General features: G+C 37.4%; 3 protein-coding genes across 10 annotated transcripts in view; all 3 read left to right on the forward strand.

Moving 5' to 3' along the window:
* Positions 1 to 568: 568 nt before the first annotated feature.
* cUnh16orf87 (chromosome Un C16orf87 homolog) lies at positions 569 to 7,515 on the forward strand. Its single transcript, XM_079340009.1, has 4 exons — positions 569 to 836; positions 3,717 to 3,816; positions 4,106 to 4,285; positions 6,309 to 7,515. Exons 1-4 carry the CDS (start codon positions 771 to 773, stop codon positions 6,425 to 6,427), a joined length of 465 nt encoding a protein of 154 aa, XP_079196135.1. The 5' UTR covers positions 569 to 770; the 3' UTR covers positions 6,428 to 7,515.
* A 136-nt stretch (positions 7,516 to 7,651) lies between these two features.
* On the forward strand, positions 7,652 to 13,816 carry mtfmt (mitochondrial methionyl-tRNA formyltransferase). Of its 3 annotated transcripts, none has more exons than XM_079339997.1 (9): positions 7,652 to 8,791; positions 9,390 to 9,587; positions 11,205 to 11,327; positions 11,412 to 11,514; positions 11,970 to 12,045; positions 12,136 to 12,227; positions 12,323 to 12,401; positions 13,245 to 13,318; positions 13,508 to 13,816. In XM_079339997.1, the coding sequence occupies exons 1-9, from the start codon at positions 8,568 to 8,570 to the stop codon at positions 13,658 to 13,660; spliced, it is 1,122 nt and encodes a 373-aa protein (XP_079196123.1). In that variant the 5' UTR covers positions 7,652 to 8,567; the 3' UTR covers positions 13,661 to 13,816. The 3 variants fall into 3 exon arrangements, with proteins under 3 accessions (XP_079196123.1, XP_079196124.1, XP_079196125.1); XM_079339998.1 differs by having other exon boundaries at positions 11,970 to 12,033; XM_079339999.1 differs by lacking the exon at positions 9,390 to 9,587.
* A 712-nt stretch (positions 13,817 to 14,528) lies between these two features.
* The window catches only part of celf1 (cugbp, Elav-like family member 1), a 33,478-nt gene continuing 26,632 nt past the window's right edge, over positions 14,529 to 21,374 (forward strand). For 2 of the 6 annotated variants that reach the window (XM_079339979.1, XM_079339982.1), the window contains exons 1-2: positions 14,530 to 14,763; positions 20,267 to 20,383. In XM_079339979.1, the coding sequence (XP_079196105.1) occupies positions 20,280 to 20,383 (104 nt within the window). In that variant the 5' untranslated portion in view covers positions 14,530 to 14,763; positions 20,267 to 20,279. Of the gene's footprint in view, positions 14,764 to 20,266; positions 20,384 to 21,374 lie in introns of all 6 variants that reach the window. The other 4 variants (XM_079339981.1, XM_079339987.1, XM_079339980.1 and 1 more) reach the window with 3 other exon arrangements.

Genomic DNA, 21,374 nt, shown 5'->3' on the forward strand with positions numbered 1-21,374 from the left:
AATTAATTAGGGTTCTTACACTGTCAAGAATCGTGTGTCATTTCTGGGTGTGGAAAGTGTGGAGAGCAATTCGTTTCCAGACAAATTAAAGACTCATAAATCAATCATAGAGGCTGTGCTTTCGTTGGGATTTGGGATATAATGATCCTCAAATGTTGATGCATCAATTTAAAAAAAAAAAAATCCAGTATTGGTGTGTATGTCCATACAGCTGAGTTAGTAGTCCGCTGTACTATGTCCATACCATTGACGATTTATCATGGTTGTAACGGTTATTGTATATAACTCATATAGCCCATACCAAAACCACAGATCAGATTGGTAAAAGCAGGACTTAATTATCCCAGCACATCAATGTCATAAATAGCTGTTTCAGTTTCGGGAGACCATTATTCATTTATTAGATGCAAAGTTCTTTCACATTTCAACAGAAATGAAATCGGTCGATAAATCCTTGTATGCCTCGCTCTGTAACTTTACCTTCATAAAAGGGTGTGAGGGACTTTGCAGTTCTCTGCCATTTTTCCCATGGAATTTGAATGCAACGCAGCAGTAAAATGGACTTGCTTTGCGCATGCGCCTTGCTGTTGCATTCCCCCAACAGTAAGTATTTTGCCTGCTATAAGTACGTTTGCGTTAAACTAAACCGATAAAAGTTTGTTTGCCTATGAAGTTTATGGTGGTAGTAATGACTCAGTAGCCGTCCATGTATTACAGAGAAAAGTTGTAGTTCCATTGAACCATCGGTCTATCGCTGAAAGAAACGGACTATGTCGGCAAATAAAACAAAGAAAGTCAAAATGGCTACTAAATCTTGTCCTGAATGCGACCAACAGGTGAGATAATATTTTTATATTTTAATTGTTGGCATTGTGAATGAATTGTTTAGATAATGTGGTTCTTATTTCTTTCACTGATGACTGTCATGGCAGCTCACACCGAGCTGCTGCTGCTCTCTCTCCCACTGAGCCTCAATATGAGCAGCTCTTTGGAAATGAATATATCGCTAAATTAAATGAAGATGAACAATCTTAGCTTCTTGTTGATTAAATTATCCCCCCCAAATGTGCATATGAGTACTTATTAACACCACTTTTGTGCCGTAACATTCTTGAATTGACACGTAATATTTCGACACAATGTGCTGTTGTTATTATAATGGTGTTATATTGAGAACAAACATGGTATACAACGTATTCTGGGGAATTGTTAAATGACGAATTTACGCAAAAACAACCGTTATTGAGGGATTTTAAAAGACTAGCACATTTAATTTTATTTATTATTATTATTTTCTGTCAGCATGTTAACTTGTCCTTAAACTGAAATGTGTTGTCTGTATGGGTTCAGTAGGCCTAGACTGCGAAATAGGCCATAGATGTAAGGTAATGGTAATGCATAAAAACTTTTAATCTTATTTGAGGGAATCCGTCATGGTACAAAAAAACCCCACCATACGCAAGAAATTTGACGGGGAAAAATGATGTTTCAATCAAAATCTGGATTTGTAGATCACGTCATTCCTTGTAGTACAGTATACAACACTGTATCAACATTTAATTAATTTATCATTGTTTTTAAACCATTATTACTGAAGGGGATTGCTAATATCTGACAACAATTTTATACCACACCAATTCCACTTACTGTCCAAAAACATTTGTACTTTTTCTTATCCCAAAATGCAGTCAAGTATATACTTATTTATGAGCAAATACACAAGTATATGTTTGTGTGCCATAGTGCTTCAGGTCTATGTGTATGATACTGCATATCTCTACAGTCACAGTATTTCTAATAGTAATTCTGTCTCAAAATACTGTAATAGATTTCTATATCTCTCCTATCATCTTAAGAGAGTGGTAAGAGAGTGTTTCATGTCAATCAATATTTATTACTCGTTATGTTATTTACAGAGACCCAACATTACCCAACATAATACTAAGTTACATTTAGCAAAGTTAGCATGTGACAGTCCATAAAGGAAAAAAAACTATAAATACAAGATTAGAATGTGTTCTAGTTTTAATATGGAAAACAAGAGATTATGATTTATTTCCTTTACTTATCAGTATATCATTCACCGTATTTAGTTTTAGGATTTGTATAGGGTCAGTTTATCACCAACTCTGTTTACAACATTAAAAGTTTCATCCCCACTCAAGTCATTGCAACAAAAAAGGCTAAAGCAGTTCAGTCTTTCTGTTCTTATGTCAGAAGAGAATACAAAGCATGCTTAGCTTGTCCAGGCTTTTTTTGTTATTGTTGTTGGGTTGGCTCGACTAAACCTGAAGCTCCAGAGATATCAGGTATCACAAAGCTGATTCATGAGCTGTTTCCACTAACTCAGACTATCAGGGCTTCAGGCTTTGAGCTTGCTCAAAAAAAATTAAGGCATTTCATATGTCACTCACCACGTCATCATAAAAAGAAAATTTATTTTAAGGAAATCATTACATCTCCCATACACTCCCATTAATTTTCTAATGTAATTTCATGTAAAATAGGAAGACATTACAGTGTTTTAAATATATATATATATATATATATATATATTTTTTTTTTTTTCTGTACTTTTCAAATACTTTCACACAGCAATGGGTTGTAAAGAGTTGGTATTTCATGTATATAATGACTGCTTCAATCACTGTTGTGTCTTTTCTCCGTTCACGCTCACCCCGTCTGCACCATGCAGGTATCAGTTGGTTGCTATGTAGGACAGCTATCAGTAGCTTCACGTCAGTTAAGTTACAGTCTAGCTATGTCCTCCGCCAAACTCCGTAAATGTTTCCATTTGAGTAGATGACACACCCAAACATAAATGTCCCCACACCACTCATTCAAAGAAGGGGATACTTCCTTATATTGCTGTCTCTCGTCAAGGCTTGCTATGTAAAAATAATGTGTGAAATGACCAGTGTTGGCAGCTTCCCACAGTTTTAGCACATAGTGATGGGATAGTTATGCATTGAGAGGAGTTTCCCCACACCAGCACGTGGACGCACAGGCACACACAAATAGATGGAAATGTAATGCTTGGAAGCTAGTTGAAGCAAAACTAAAAATACTACAATTTACAAGTTGTATCAAACCATGGATGCACGGTTCAATATTATATTGAGAATTGTTGCATCCCTTAGTGCACAACAACCAAAGGTTTGCATTTAAAACGGTGTTGCAAAAATCCATGCTCTTTCAGAACACTGGTGCCATTACTGACACTGGTTTACCTTCTATCCTAATCAATCCCCATCATCCTGGTATACTGTTCCCTCATTGCTCCATGGGAACAAATGGGAAATAAATACTAAAGTCCAGTTCGTGTAGCCACTGAGACCACTCTGTACCGGGCTCGGGCACAGTGTTCAGGGTTCAGGCACGGTGCACTTCTTGGCTTTGGCACACTTTGGAGAGGTGTGCTTCTGCACGGTACACTTCCTGCACAAGGCTTGAGTACAACACGGTATGGATTGCCAGTGTGACCGCACCGCACCAGTAGTGAGAAGACTAGAAAGGGCATGCTAAATGGGCCCTACCGAACCTGTGTCTTCTTGGTCTGTCAGAGCCTTTACGGACTTGGATCAATGCTCCATCTTACTTTGTAGAACACCAAAGAATACAGATTTTATTCACCTGGTTGAGCGGCTCATGTAGATACTTTTGTATGAAGGAAACACAGCTATTCATTATTTGTTATGGTTCCTTTTTGTCTCTAGATCCCAGTTGCGTGCAAGTCCTGTCCATGTGGTTATGTGTTTATTAGCAGAAAGCTGCTAAACGCCAAATTAAATGAGCGCTCTTCTCCAGCAATAGCAGGTAAGACTCCACTTGAATGAAACTAATGATTTATGCTTAAAAAAATAAATTAAGGTTTTCAGCATGTCTTGAAGGGAGAATATTCCAATATCTGTTCTTTGTAACACCTAATGTCAAAGCAGCTAACATTTTTACATTGATCCCAAAAAAATTGAGTGAAGACATTTAAAGTCAACATATATGCCTATGATTGTCACGCTTGTTTTCGTAACACAGTTGCCACTGAGCTCGGTAGCAGACTTTCAGTCCAGAAAAGGGCTTTCAATGTTTGCTTGTTTTTCTGCTGCAGACAAACTGGACTTTAAGCGGAGGAGGACGGAGCGCATTCGCAGAGAGAGAATAGATCCTTCTTTAACGAACGACATGGAGAACAGGAAAAGACCTCGGGCAAACAGCCAATCAGATCCTATTCGTAGGGGGCGTGGAAGACCAAAAACAGTGGGACTGAAGAAGCAGGAAGAGGAAAAGGGTAAAAAAAAAAAAAAAAAAAAAGAGGGATTATCCTTTTTACCATAATGGCAGCCTGCACTTAAATGTATGCTTTCATATGTTCTCAAAATGTAAAAATTGGGGTTAGTTGGTAAGTTAAAGAGGGCTAAGGCCCCGTTTCCACTTATCGTTTTTTTCCAGGCAGAAAAGCGCTGGCTGTGCGCTTGAAAGCGCTCGCATGAGCGTTTTGTGTGCTGAGAGAAAAAACACTGCACTTCACCCCGTCTCAGTTGTTTGACAACGGCCGCTGTTTGAATGACACGGCTACGTTACTTTTTACTGCATGTTTTATTATATTTGAGATTATTTGTTCCCTTTACGATAAGCATCAATCACAATATTCTCACCTCCTACTTTTTCTGGATGATGAACTTCTTAATGACGGCCCCACTATCACAGCTCTGATCAGACACAGAGTGAGGAGGATGTGGCTACAACACAATCCATAGGAAACAACAATACAGGGAATATCTCCGCCTTGTCCAGGAGTCGTTACTGGATGAAGCCCGGTTCCAGTCATATTTCAGGCTTACTAAAATTAAATAAATATGAAACTGAACTGGCCAAGACCAACTTCTCCTTCATTGTTTTTGGTTGCCAAGGAGATGAGAACCGGCCTTTCAACCTTGTGATTGGTTAATTCGCTCGTGACGTCAGCAGCGCCTTTTTGAAAAGTTGAAATATTTCTAAACACACAAAAATAGTAGAGCACTTGTTCAAAAGTCGCTGGGAGCTGCGCTTTTCATCCAGGCGGCTGCTTTCTTCTGAAAATGCTCACTACCCTTTGAAAACAACTGTAAAAACATGCTGGCACTGAGAAAAAACGCTAGGTGGACATGGGGCCTTAAGCTCCCTTTCTTTCTCAATTCTTTTTACTTACCTGTCATAACAGATTTGACTAGTAACGTAAAGTGGGAAAGTTGTCAGTTTATACATACTTTTCTATCTCTCTACCAAAAAGTTTGTAACTAAGTATTTCATAATGTTTTCACAAATTATTTTCTAGTCTTCTGCAGGGCTTAATTTGTGCCAGAACAAGATCTGGCACCTACCAAATTGAGATCAGCACTTTTTTGATTGGATCTAGCGCCTTTGTCACTATTCAAATCTTTCATTACATTTGCTGCAAGGTAATGTTATTTGTTTTGACATTCTTTTTTGGATTTAAATAACTGGGAATCTGTTGTTTTTCTGCTTTATATGCATTGTTAAATACAAAAAGAGGTACAGAGCAAGAGGTCAGATCACAAAGCGGGAGTTTTATGCACTTCATGAGAGTACAGCGAATTTGCCAATGTCTTAGGATCAGTGTTTTTTTTTGTCCTACAAGGTAGGAACAGGTTTTTAATGTTATTCTTTGCTGTGCTGCAATGTCGTGTTTATATTTGTTAAGAAGGGTGATGAGGGGGGTTATGAAATTGTTGCTAAATAAGGCAGCACCAGCTAAAACAGGCACAATTACATTTCTCAGGTTATTAAAACATTTAAACTTACTAACCAAGTGTGAAGTGGTAGGCCTACATCTCCCAGCTGGTCAGAGCTTGTATATCGTTGCAGACGAGTTGAAGTGTGGCAGTGAACTTTTCAACATAATCAGATAATCCAAAGGTGTTTAATCATCCTGTCAGACAATGCAGCAGATGTTATTTGGATTAATAACTTAATAACTACAGAGCAACCTCTGAAAGGGAGTGAGCTGATACAGATGAGCGAGTGTGCCATTACACACAAAGTTGGAGAACAGCTGTGCTTAGAGCTTTTCCGATATAATACCACAGGCCACATTGACTTTGATTTATATCTCAAGCAGTGTATTGTTTTCTTTATTGTCACTGCAAGATCCCAGTGTTAATCCAATAGACTCAGCATGTCTTAGTAGGCAGTGTAACTTTTAAAGTAAATGTATTACTTTTTTGACATAACAAAAGGTTCCTCTCTGAAACTTTAAGTGCTATACTGCCACTGGACTTTCAGTGATTGACTGTTTTTCATTTTGTTTACAGAGAAACAAGAGAAGGAAGTGGATATTTATGCAAGTCTATCTGATGAAAAGGCTTTTGTGTTCTCTGTGGCATTGGCTGAAATCAATCGCAAGATCCTGGGTCAAAGGCTCATCTTATAAATCAGCACCTAAGAACTGAGGACTCATATAAGAAAAGAACTGTCGAAAGGCAAGAGGAAGACCAAAGAGATGAAAGTGGCTGAGCTGAACTTCAACGTCAATGTGGCTTGGATGATGCTACAATATCCTGAACTTGGCTGAAGCTCCACACTGAAGTGGATGCAGATTTCCGCTCTTCAGCACCTTGAACTGTAGTCCCACCAAACAGACATTCAGATATAAATTCCTGGAGTAAAATAAAGAGTATTGTATTGGTGCTTCAAGAACATAATAGTTGTTTAAAACCAGGAAAAACACAGGTTGTTGATGACATTGTGTTATATTAGAGAGAAGAAATCCAAAATGGTCAGAGTAATACTGTGTTCAGAAGGCCTTTAAAGTATGAATTAAATTAATGAAAACAGAGCAACTAAAGAAATACATATACCTTTTGAAATGTTCCCTCATGCATGTCTTTGGTTGACTCCATAATTAGTTGGAGGGACAAAGACATATTAGTGAAAGTGATTATAGTGAAAGTGATTAAAGTGAAAATGATTAAAGTCTATTAAGACCTAATCAGCTATAAATAAATACAGTTTTTTAAATTACTGTTGACAACCATCACATTGTAAAATATTTCAATCCACTTCTGTCCCTGAGCAAGACCAACACTTTTGGCTCCAGGAGCAAGACAGCTACTATTTTTTTGTCAATACAAAAAACAGTAGCTGTCTTACTCCAGGACACAGAAGTGTTGAGCGTATATACCAGTAATTTTTGAATCACTGGTATACGCGCTCAATTTTTACACCTATTTTGTTGACAATTTGGTCAATAATTGAGTCCATTAAGAGAACAACTGAATAATCTACATCTTGCTTAGTTTGACTAAATTCTGAGTTTTTAATAAGGCAATTAAGACCACTGTTGGTGTGTAAGAAACGGAAGTGACCTTATTGGTTTGTGAATCAGCATTTAGAAACCTTGAACTTGACATTTTTGCAAACCCCATCTTTTTGGAGTGACCACCTAGAAAATTTTGTCAACTTTGATCCCAAATTTGCAGCAAAAACAGGGTTTATATTAAATGGACTTACTGAAACATGGCAACTGATCCTGAGACCTTCCTTTGATACAACAGGTTTTTGCCAACACTAATCTAGTAAACAGATAAACTCAAACAAGTCAAATCGTGTAGAATAATAGATGAGGATGAATGTTACAGTAAAATGTATTTTCCAGATAAGGACCTATACATAACATCATTCACAATATTTTTTTAATGTCAGGCTCCCAAGCTGTTACCTTTTCATAAGCCTTGCCATAAGTTGTTTTTTCTACCATAGCCTTGGGATCTCGTATGTATTTGACTTTTTGTAGTCACTTGACAATTAATGGAAGCCCTTGCTGATATATTTTTTATTTTGCGTTGTTTTCCTCTGATATTGATTATATTTTGTTGTGTTTAATTTGAGATCTCAACTGATTTCTGTCATATTTTCAAGATAACGCTGGTTTTCCCATTTCGTAAATATCAAATCCCTAGAAATTAATTTATGTGTCATTACTCTTGAGAAATAGACCAAAGTAATTTCAGATCTTGAGAAAACAACTGAAATTGACTCACTATCATGGAAAAATTGAGTTAAATAAAATGTATGGCCAATCAGGGCTTCCGTACATTTTTCTATAAATTGGGCTTTTATCTTTGCCCATTTTCTTTATTATTATATTGCCATGTTTTGTTATTCCTGCATTACGATTGATATCGTTTCTTGTTTGAATAGATAATATTACATCAGTAGTATTTCGATGCCATCAATTTAAATATCTTGTGAAGCATACTTATAATTTTGGAAAGGTCATCCATAAAGAAATGCGTAACAGAGCATCCTTTTACTTCTGCCAGTGTCCAGTTGGGGGCACTAAGCTTCTCTGAATAGCACAAATCAGATTTTAAAAAATAATTATCCACGAAGAAGAAATAGGGACGGAAGTGTGATCGGAAACATGGCGGCGCCTAATGGGGACACATTACTGGCTAGTCAACTGTAGTGACCATAAAGTAGTGACTGATGTTTAACAGTCTAAGACACATCAATTTTAAGCTCTGCGACGCCGATAGTATTCTGATCCAAAGCGCACAGCTGGTGTCACTATGTGGACAAACAACACGACAGCAGGAGTTTCTCTAAGAGTCCTTCACCTTCTGCAGCACTGCAGTTTACAGACAGGCTGTAAGACGTGGGGAGGAAGGGGGGCGAACCGGCGACCGCGACAGCTTTGCAGATTTCTTTCGTCATCAGGACCCCCTTGGAGACTTATGTTCTTCGGCTCTGACCATTTCGCTGTGGAGTCTCTCAAACTCCTCACTGTAAGCAGGTAAGATAGAGCCTAAAGCACACAGGGACTTTATTAGTAGAGGAAGCATAATATAACGTCACAGGAAGGTAAACATGTATTTGTTTAAGGAAAAAGGACAATTTTCTGACAAAAACGTTGAACCGTACATGAATCACCTGATGCCCCTATCCCTTTGTATGGAAGCCTTTCAGCCAGCATGCACGAATACATTTTACTACACTTGTTTTGTGATAATGAGTAAAAATCAGTCGTTTTCTTAAGACCTCCACCTATTAATATGGCTGTCTGGGGGTAAATGCTGCTTCATTGTAACAAGTTAATGCCATTTACATGTTTTGTTTTCAAAATCTTGAGAAATTAGCTGCTGATACATCATACACTCAGAAAATCCTCCTGCTGCAAATCATTGTCAGAATTAGCAGTTTAGAAAGGTGACTCTGGGTAAAGAGTAGTGTTTTGTTGTTTGATAAAAGATCTCTAGTTTTAAATCCATTATAATTTTAACGTTAGTGTTTTTTGCTCATCGTTTCTACAGCCCATAAAATGACTCGTTTTTATCATCTTGGAGTAAGAAAAAGGAGTGCAGGATGACTTCAGCTCTGTGTTCTGTTTGTAGAAGCTCCAGTGATGGATTAGTGGAGTCCCTTGAAGTTGTTACTCTGTCTGGTAATGTACCAGTGAAGAGGTTTGCTCTAGAGAACCAGCTCCCTACCCACAGCTGGCCCCCTGACAGTGTGGATGGACGCTTTGATGTTGGGGTGGTGGTGTCATTTGGCTGTTTACTCCCAGAGAGACTAATCAACAAGTTTCCATTGTGAGTATCTTTGTTTATTAATCTGGTGCTAAAATCGGTGAACTGATATTTAGTCCTAGTCTAGGCCACATGATCCACTACAAGTTATGCTGTCTTGAATGTGAGGAAAACACAAAAACACACAGTGCTGTACCACACCTGTCAGCACCGACATTATACAACACCTCTGCCTTCCCCTTATTACTATCTCTGATACGGTGGAACAACTTTGCCGAACCAATCTGCTCCATACTTTACACTTTGGTGGCTCAGTTGATAGAGTCGTTGTCGATCGGAATGTCGAGGGTTCAATCCTCAGCTTCCTGCTAGCAACATATCCGATGTGTCCTTGGGCAAGACACTTAACCCCCCCCCCCCCCCCCCCCCCCACCCCCACCCCTCCTCCAACCAGCTCAGCAGTGCTTGCCAGGGGCAACTCCCTCAATGGCTCTGAAGACACATGTTGTCACATGTGTCATGCAAATGTTAAAAGTTAAAAGCCCTATTTGCATATACAAAAAACTCTTTGAAACTTCCAGAAATGTTGTTGGTGTGACAATATTCAGGAAAACACTGCCAGTTTGCAGAAGGGGGTGATGACACTCAGTATTTAAAGTATTATGTGACTGTGCATATCATGAAACTGTTCCATTATGATATCTGTTTGACCAGGGTGCTCTATTCCTATACGTCTGACCTGTCTGACTGTTAAATAACCCTGTAACCAAACACACAATTTGAATGTAGATATAGATGCATATGTATTGTATATACTGTATATTATTTAATCTGAATGATTAATCTATGCAAACCTTTAATGTAAATACTGAAAAACTCTTCCCCACGTAAGTTATCCCACCTGTTACCATCTTTTTTGTAATCATGTTTACTTAAGCATCTTTTGCACTACTCACCACTGCACTATTATTTTATTTAATCATGTACATATTAGTCTTTGATTCCACAGTGTTATCTGAAATCAAACCTGTATATAGTTCTTTTTCTCTCTTAAGCTTATTTGGTTTTAATTAAAGTGTTTGTAAAGTTTTTAACTCACTCATGAAGATATAAGAACTTGGTTTGACTTTTGCAGAAAGAATCTACATTTATATTTTTAATTGTTTGGCCAAAAGAAGAGAGTTGTGTACCATTTTTTATTCTCTATGAATGTACCATCTGTGATTGTATTATTTTCTAATTTCAGTGACTGTTAATCATTGTCAGAAATACAATATCGAATTTGTCCCTACAAAGATTGTATTGACAATCAGATGTTCTAAAGTTTCAATATCATAATCACAAAAAAAGACTTCCCCCAATATCAACTTTAAGAAATTCATTACAAAGGTTTATATAATGTATCTTCTTCAAATATGTTTCTTAGGTGTTGTAGTGATGCTGGTGGGGGGGTTAATTCTTTTAACCTTTTCATTGGAACACTCGTTCCTTTCTAATGATACATTACATACAGCACTCGTTTCCCTTCAATTGTTAATTAATAAAGTCATTTGCAAAGCAATACAGCCTGATTTGCATACTCTTTTCAGGACTTCAGGCAGTGATGGAAATCTGAGTGTAAATTATCTAAGGCTATTACTAACCTCATTAAACTGGGTGTATGTGCTCGCTCTCTTTCAGTGGGATTTTAAATGTTCACCCTAGCCTTCTGCCAAGGTGGCGAGGACCAGCACCTGTCTTCCATACAATCCTGCATGGTGATACTGTGACTGGAGTTACCATCATGCAGATCCGTCCTGACAGGTATACAGAGACGGTGGTATCGTAATGTTTCTTCTGTTTTTTTCTTCCTTAAATATAAAAAAGAAAAAATGTTCTTCAATCCAGGTTTGATGTGGGCCCCATTCTCAACCAGGAGGTCCAACATGTCCCTGAGGACTGCACTGCTGATGAGCTCGGCTCTGCCCTAGCCACGAAGGGAGCACAGATGGTCAGTGTTTTTTGACATGCCTGTTGTCATTTTCCTATGGTTTAACTAATAGGACAAGGATTCTGTGGCTCTCTTTTTCACAATACTCCTGGAAGCTTCCTGTAATTTTTGGACTTAGTCAATGTGAGAACACAACAAGAAATATCCAGGGAAAATTCACTGTGAACAAGCCGAGTGCAAGTCATGAAACTGCTTCATTATGTTATCTGGTCAGCAGTATATTCTTCTCTGCACTTTTGTTGATGTTGTCAATGTGTCAAACATCATATCATATTGATATTAAGAGTCTTTTGCTTTGAACCCCTTTCGTCCACCAGGGATCGTCTTTAGCTGTGAGGGACATGTGTGATGAAGCAACTCAGTAAGATTTCAGGGGGAGTCTGCATGAAATGATCATATATTTTCAGGAATGCGTGTCTGAAAAACAACTTTTGTGTTTGTTTTGTGAATTGCAGCTGATTGACACCTTGATGACACTGCCTGAGCGCATGGTGAATAAAAAGGAGCAAGGACAGACAGGTGCAACCTTTGGTATGATAGTCCAAATAACATTGTCATACTAAATATAAAAAAATAAGGAACTATGAACTTGCGTACTGATTTTATAATTTCATTTAACAGCCCCAAAAATTAGTACATCCATGAGCTGGATGGTGTGGGAGGAGCAGACTTGTGACCACATCAGCCGTCTGTATCGTGCCATCGGATCTCGTGTAATGGAGCCTAATGTGAAATATTTTTCAGTAAAAAAAAAAAAAAGATAGTTTCTGTTGATTGTCACTAAATGTATACTTTTTTCTATTATCAGACACATTTGAAGACCATATGGATGGGCAGGACAGTTAAACTTCTGAATTTTGTGGGAAAATGTCACATTTCATTGTCAGGTAAATTTGTGAATTAATTCCACCTTAAACAGAGTCTCCGAATATTTGTGAATGTGAACTCATTCTGGTGTCAGTCCTGTATGGTGTCCAAATAAAGGAAATAATATTTCTTAGTCACGTACTTTGATGGCTCTAACCTTATTTAATGGGTATACTAACAGTGAGCATTAAAGTCAAAATGACTCAGAGCTTTATTTGGATAAAATCGTGCTCCTTCTTCAAGAGAACACTACTCCACATAGAGTAAGGTGCTGATAGCTTCTCTCTAAATTCAGAATCAAATAAAGAGTGAACTGCATGGTGCAGGACTAATTTGTATGTGGATTTATGTAAAATGTCCACCAGAAGTACTTTCTCAATGGAAAACTGACATACGTCTGTGTTGAGAAATGCAATTAAAAGAAACCTTTATTGCCCCTGGGGGGTTTTGTCTTGCACCAAGAGCATGATAGGAAAAGAGACAAAGACATCAACAACCATAATGGACAGGACAGAATTAAATGAAACAAAACCATTAATACATAAAGCATTGCATTATAGCATGTAAGGGGTGTCAAGAAGCAAATTACTTCATATTGTTTGTTGTGCAGCTCTGCGGTGCAAAGGATGTGATGCTTTTCTTTGTTCTCACCCTGGGCATTCTTTAACTAAAGTCAGGAATTCTTACTTAAACGAAAGATGGAAACCATTGTTTTTGTTATTAAAATGAAAACTTTAGATTTGGCATTTGTTCAGGAGCAGAGTTGGACTCAAGGTTAATGGAGCTCTGATTTGCATTTGAGTTTTTGCTGTGGCACTGTTTCACTCCTGAGCAATTATTAATGACATACTTGTTGTTTGCAGATCAAAGGAGGAAACCAGTCCCTGGTTCAGTAAGCTATCAGAGGGAGTCCAATACTCTGGCCGTCTGTTGTAAGGTCAGTCTAACTTTTATTTATATAGTTAGTAAAGGGAGCTTCAACTACACATGAGACAAAACTCATTTTCCATAAACAAATCGATTTACATTATTATCTCTGCATTTCTGTGTCTTGCAGTCATTTTCCTTTAGAAATGATTCCATACTTTTAATGCTAAAACATTAATATTAATGTTCTCTTTTCCAGGATGGCTGGGTGGGGTTTAAGGAAGTGCTTCTTAAAAAGCGTCTGTCAGCAGCAGACTTCTATAACGGCTACCTGCATCAGACAGACAAAGGACTTTTTGTTAGTAAAAAAAAGTCTTCTGAACCTCTTCAAATAAGAGAAAACTTGAGTTAGTGACCCAACAACACCGCAGCTTTCACTCTTAACTATTTTTAACGTGTCTGTTTTAAGACATGCACAGTTCATGTACTTAAGAAATGTATTTGTACTGTATATTTGTATTTAAATAAAGACTCTTTGATGGATAGGTGCCAGAAATAAAGAGAGTTATGACTGATGATTGGCTGATATAAGTTAAAAATGTTTCTATAACTGCAAACTGTGGAGATCTTAAACTTAAAATTCAATAGGCATGAGTGTACTCGATGAGTATTACGATATTTTGCTGTATCTTATTTGTTTTTCATTTACAGTATGTGTATGTGAAAGTATTTGTGTAAGTGAAACATTTCAACTAACTTTCTAATTTTGGTTCTGGCTGCTAGTCATTTTAACATTACCCAAAGCAGTCTAGAGAGAGTACTCTAACCTTTCATTATGTTTCACTTTCTCATCGTTGTTCTATTCATTAATTTATTATTCCAACAAATTCTCAACTAATATAGTCTACAAACAAGTAGCCCTAGTTTATTTGCCAACCAAAATAAAGAAACCACAATCCCTTGACACTTAGAGAAAAAGTATTCCTTATTAAGCATTACTTTCAATAATTGGATGGCCAAGAAAGGGGCAATTAAAGAAAAACGTGGATGCAATTTAAGGACTGTCATCAGGCGTCTCGTTGTGGACTGTACCACATTACAGTGCAGCTAAGGGTACTATCACTTTCACTTTTAATGCATTACCAAAGAACAATTAAAACCAAAAGATTGATTTTTGAGGAAGTTATCTAACTAAAATAATAAATTCCGCATACAGCTTTAATATGACATTTTTTAAGAAAATACCAGACATCATGTTGGCTTTCATCAGACTCTTCCTTGCCTATCCCCCCTGCAGCTGTCGAGTGGTAACGGTTCAGATGGTATGCCTGCCATTTTACCCTGTAATTGCTAACATTAGCTAACTCTATGAAGAGACAGACCATTATATTACCTATGTAGCGCTCAGTTAGTGTCTACTTGCAGTGATTAAATTACGTGACAGGTCAAGTAAACATCCAACCCGACTTTTTGTTGCAAGCACAAGTCGAATAAAGAGTACCGTAAAGAACAAGGGTAAGTTTGTTGAAGTTATCCAAAAGCTATTTTTGCTAGCTAATGTTACCATAACATACCCAAGCAGCTGTAGTGTTCATGTACTTGTCAGCCTGATCATTAAGCTACAGCAAGTACTTGGTCGGGCTTCAAGTTAACTTTCGCGATAAATGATAGTCATTATATGGATGACAGTTGACGTCATGACATTTAGTTTGGTTGCATATTTTGCCTTAGATGTGACTTACCTTTCAAATGTCGTAAAGCGAAGTATGGTATGGGGTTTGCTATGATTTTAAAAGGTTTATACTTTACGCAATAATTAACATTATCCCAAATCAGGTTGTCGAATAAGGAAGGGGACTGCTTATTTTTTTCATAATTTCCGAATTATACATCAAGTTCATATTTTTCATAAAAAAAAATGACCATAATGTATATCATATAATAGCAATATTTATGATGGACCATTGCCCGCACAACAGAGCCAAAAAGTCGTCCAGTAATTTATTGTATATTTATTGAAATCTTCTAAAACTCACATAGTTCTTGGCCATGACAAGCATTTAATTATATCCAAATAGAAAGGTCAGTCTACTCTAATGAATCTACATACTCCCAAAACTACTGAAGACCGGCATATGAAGACAAACATCCTTACATTTTATTTAGATCGGGTTTCCCATCATAACAAGGACATCTTGGTTGTTTTCTAAAGAGCTCAGCTTGTTTATCCTGCACTCTGAGGGTTATAATTCTCGTTTTCCTGTGACAAATCAATTTCTCCTGTTCTGGAAAAAAACAGATGAAATAACTCTGGCAGGAAACACACCATTGTTATCCGGAAATAACAGGTTAAATATACTTACATCTGTAGATAACAGTCTATTTACTAATTCTCATGGGATAACAGAGCAAACATAAATGCATGGATGCATATCCACTTAGAGCTTCCATACAAAGCGAGCATAAATCAGGATGAGTAGGCCTATGTCGGCAAAATAATAAGCATGTTTTAGTTCTCGAGACAGCATAGGGTTGAATCAACAAATCAATCTTTAATTTTATAGCACAAATCCATAAGAATTGTTATCTCAAGACACTTTACAAATAGTCTAGTTATTGTATTGATATTATTTTAAAAGATGTTACATAAATCACTAGCACAGTTCTCAGGGGTTGTCATGTTAACCTGAATTATAGATTTAATACCTGATTTGATACCACAGTAATATAATAGAACTCCTAGGCACCCAATATTGGTTAATTGTTGTTTCCAATTGTCAAAATTTGCAAGTTAACTCCTGCATACTGTCTAAATTGCACAAAGACATTGGTAAGATTGGTAATGAAATTGACAATTCCTCTCCAATGCACCTTTTTAATGAGAGGGATTTTTAATACACTTAGGGCCTGATTTACTAAGATCTCAATTAAAGAGTATAAATTGCGTGTTCACCGCAAAAGTTTGCACGTTTGGCTTGTGGGCGTTTTGCGGGTGATTTACTAAGAACATTTGCGTGAATGACGTCAGGTGCAAACCTTGTGAAGGCGGTAGTATTTCTGTCAGGCTTTTGCGTGTTCTACTGGTTTACGTCACAGAGAGTTTGGACGGAAAGCTGGACGACTGCAAGCGCAAAATAGATATTAGTTAGAGGCAAAGGAACGTCCGGTATTTTCAAGTAATAGCATATAAATTTGAATATAACAAAAGGAAAAAGTGGCTTATAAGAAAACCTTTTTAAATTAAACACGGTCCTCTCTGGCACTGGTGCGCAGTGTGTGTGCCACTCGTGCCATCGTTGCGCACCAGAAGCTGGTCAGCTCTGTGTCTGATCGGACATAAATCTCATGGCAACAGGTACTGAAGTTGTTCAAGTGTCCCACAGCGCAGTGAAGAGACGAGCGCGCTCTGGAGAAGCGCTCCGGAGCACACCAGAGACGCGTAACCCGAGAAAATGAAATGCCCAGTTTAAAATGTAATGTTGGCGAGAAGAGGGAAATAGGACGACATTAGTGTCAATGTTGAAATTCTTTAGAATGCAGACGCTGTGAATGTTCAGTTACAGTTTAATCATGGCGTTTCTTTTTAACTATTATTGAAGCAAGATACAAAATAAATGCATACCATTTATTTTCTGTCATTTAAACATGTTAACACGTCTTTTGTCGATCCTATGTCTCCTCCTAACTGCAGCCTGCAGTGTGTAACACTGGGGCTCTTGGATAAGCACGTTCTTTTCAAAGGTGTTAAATTCAGACACCGTCATAACCACCGCAATTTTTGCCTGGCTTGCTAAATCACATTGCGTGTACTAAACTTAACTTCTTTGCATTTTCTCCTCCCAGTATTTTGCGCACTTGGGCAGAAATGCCTCGTTTTGCATATTCATTAAAGCAAGCGTACTAAATGAACAGTATGTGTTGTTTTGCTCATATGAAAGACGCAATCCTCACTGCACGCTGTTTGTAGATCAGATAGCACATTTTTTTCTGGTGGTATCAAGTTTGCACATGTTTTAATACACGCAAACCTTTAGTAAATCTGGCCCTTAATTTTTAAAATGACACATTATCCATCCATTTATCCATTAGCTATACTGCTTTTCCGTTCAGGGTCACATGGGGCTGGAACCAATCTCAACTGTCCTTGGGCGAGAGGCTGGGTGGGTAGACCCTGGACTGTTTGCCAGTCAATCACAGGGCTGACAGACAGACAACAAGCCACACTCACACCTCCGGTCAATTTCAGAATCACCAATTAACGAGCACATCTTGCTGTGAGGCAACACTACAGCTATGACAGATTGTACCATTTTAAAACTTGATATCTAAAAGTATAAAAGTACTAAACATTTTTGACAACCTACACACAATACATTCAAAAGCATAATTCTCAAGTTCCTGCAAACAATGAATACCGGTAATTGAAAAAAAGTGAAGCATTTAAATAATCTGACTGGTAGTTTCAATTTGAAATCATTATCCAGATAAGTCATATAAATGTCTTTATCAGATTTTAATTTTATAATGCTAAATCACAAAAATAAATTGTCCCATGACATTTTGCTATAGATTGTAAATATCAATGGATATGGGTGGACATGTTAGGGTGGTACTCAACGAGATAGGGCTGTGCAAGGCCATTTAGAGATTTAAAAGCAAATAAAACATTTTTTGATGTTGTAGAGCTGTTAAAAATTGTCCAAAAAACATACAAAAGTAAACAACATTACTGATGTTATATCAATCAATCAATCAATCTTTATTTATATAGCGTCAATTCATAACAGGCGTTATCTCGAGACACTTTACAAAAGCAGGTAAAGGACCTTACTCTTTGTCTGTTAACATTAACAAAAGAGCAGGTAACAAGACCATGCTCATTGTTATGTTTACAAAAAGCAGGTAAAGGACCTTACTTATGGCTATATTACAAGAGCCCAGCTATATGGCTATATGTGCAATAGGAGGACCGTGTGCAAAAAGTGCAAATGAAGTGATGTGTGTGTTCTGTGCTGTTAGGAAGTTTATGTTATATGAAGGGATGTAAAGATTAACCTTGAGGCAGTTAAAATAGATTCAAAGGTGTCACGGTTCAGATTATACTTTAAAAAATGAATCACAGTAACAGGGTCCGAAATCAATACCAGCCAAGCTAAATGCAGGTACCTATTTAAAAAATAATGGCAGCAAATGGGTTTTTTAATTTCTCAATGTCCTGATCTGATAAAATGATTGAATCTGTGATTTCAATCTGTGATTGATTCAACAGAACATAATGCTCTCTCAGTTAAATGTATGCAACAGATGTACATGTGACACATTACACAATTTGTCATTTCGGCTGGTATAAAACATGTTTGGCCATCTAACCACCACCTTGGCCGGTCAAAAAGTTAATTTGGGACCCTGTCAGTAATATGGTTAGTGTCAGCATCTGTAGAGCAGAGGCGCTTGGTTGTAACAAATTTCTCCTAAGGGAGACAATAAAAGCAACTAACTTAACAGCAACAGGCAGCATGCATAGTAATCATGATATTGATTTGAGGTCATATCGCTGAGCTCTACTGTTGAGTGTATGTGACTTCAGGGGCTCCTGGAACCAGCCTCAAGCGGAAAACTCAATGAAATTGCAGGATTGCCGCTTGCATTTTACATACAGTATTATGCCTTTGTTTGCAATCAAGTCTTACTTAATTGTTTTTAACCTATTATACATAAGCACCTGCGTCATGAGAGTTATTGTTCACTTATCAGAATACCTCTAGAGGGCAGTAGGGCACAGCAGAGCACTCAGGTCTAGACTGTAATGCAATTGTGTCTATGATGTTCAGATGAGATGGAATAACTACTTCTATATATGATCAAAAATTAGAATTATATCAGAACTACAATAAAGTGGATTGATGCATCTCTAAGTTTAAATATATGTTTGGTTGTAGTGTTTACACAAGGAGACAATACCAATGCTCAAAACTGCAAAAAAGAAGCAACTTCAAAACATGATCAAATCTGAGTTAGACAACCTCAAAAATACTTTAAAGAAAATGGAAGAGTGCACACTGATGTTCTTTTAAAGTATATATTATGTGGGTGGAGCAGCAGCACACGGATCAACATTGGACACATTTTTCTGCATTTGGCCCTCATCAACATTGCTGGTTTTAGCAATGCTGACATTTCTGGTTTCTCAATACTGATATTCATCCTATCAAACACAGTGGCAAACAGAAGTAGCATTACACAGTGATTACAGATTGAATCCCTCGGTCTTTCATTCTGATACTTAGAGTAGAGGCAAGCAGTCTCACACCCTCACTGCAACACACAAGTAAAAAGTATTCCTTCCCTGTACCCAAAACAAAGGCTCAAACAAAACTGTAAAGATAAATTGTGGTGTGCAAAGACCAAAACGACTAACAAAATCTATGTCCTGTGAAGTGTTAACCTGTGTATGGCAAAAACAGCAGAAAATGGTAGTTCACTAACTAACTGCTCAATCGGTGTCCCAAGTAAGTGATGGAGCAGAGGAAACTCCTTCTGAAGGAATCTATGTATTTGAACAGTCAGGTTGAGACACCTGTAGGGTGATAGCAAAAAAATTGACACAGAAGCTAACATTTATGACACAAACACAACTACACATACAACAGACAAACTGCTCTGAAGTCCAAACTATGTTTAAGTATGTAACATCTATATACATGAACTACTTTAAAGTTCAGTGGAGGTTATGAAATACCTTATTTCAAGGGAATTTCAAATGATTGACAAAAATGCTTAGCTACACCTCCTGACAAACACCAGGTGCAATCAATCTCCATGCCATTCAATTTATCAGATGTCTGCTTTTTGGACTGCCTTAATTTGGGAACTAATCTGTTGGAGCCCAAATGAGTGTATTGGCATTTAGGATTGTACTACTGTAATATTTGGAAAAGTCTGTGGCTAAAAAATAATTAAAGTCACTGTATTTATTGTTATTGTTTTTTGTGTGTCTGATCCTGCATTTTTCCACTAGTTTAAAGCCGTGGATGGAAAGCCTGGAGTCTGAGACTCTGTATGTGCCTCTGGAGCAGACTGGACAGCCCACACTCCCTGTCCCCAACTTAGAAGGCTCTAACTTGGCACTAGGGGGGTAAGAAGCCTTACCGTGCATCTTATGATGTCCTTATTTCAGAATTCTTTCACCTTCAAGTAGTTGGAAACAGCAGTAAAGTTACCCTGCATGCACTGTCCCTTAAGAACGAGGTTATATTAACGGGGCTGTGTGTGAATGTGGTGACATTATGAACCCAGAAACATATTCAGATAATGTCCTGAAAGCGTGTGGGCTTGGTGTTATCATGTTTGTTTTTTTAAGTTCCTGAAAGTCATGTAACAGCTAAATTATAGAGAAGTTAAAAAAAGTGAAACATAATGTTTTGGTGAGTGAAGGTAAAATATAATGAAAAGTGGGTGTCATGCAAACTGTGATGTGTACATAACAAATAGAAATTAAATGCAAAGTAATCAAACCATCCCTTTAAATTAGTGATGCTTTGAGTAACTACCGATAGGTGGAACCAGTGCAATGGAGTTCAAATATGGCAGCAACTATGCTTACTGTGAATATGCTTTGATAATTACATTATGCTTATCAGAATTATTTTTCTGTTGTTAATTCTAATGATACAGTTTGACTAACAATGACATCCTCACTTTGACAAATCAACATTTTGTGTGATAGAAAAGCTCCAACAACAACAGACTGCAAGAAGATTCATAGTGCGCATTGTAGACATAAATAATTAAAATGGGAGACACAATCTGTCTGTTAGGCACTGAGGGAGACCAAGAATGATCAATTGATGTTTCACTTTAACATAAACATAAATACATTTCCGTGTTGGAGGATTTTGTGTTTGGCTGTTACATAAGGTTTGTAAATTAAGTTGAAAACTCTGTTCAAGGTTTAATGTAAAAAAGGCGCTGGTGGACTAGGAGTTAGTTTGTGCACCCCATGTACAAAGGATTCAGTCATCAAAGTGGGCAGCCTGGGATTGAATCGTACCTGTGGCTCCTTGACCATAATTTCTCACTCTCTCACCCTGATTTCTGATTCCACTTTCCTATATCTGTAATAAGAG

This window comes from Symphodus melops, assembly GCF_947650265.1.
Source record: "Symphodus melops genome assembly, chromosome: 3".
Lineage (NCBI taxonomy): Eukaryota > Metazoa > Chordata > Actinopteri > Labriformes > Labridae > Symphodus > Symphodus melops.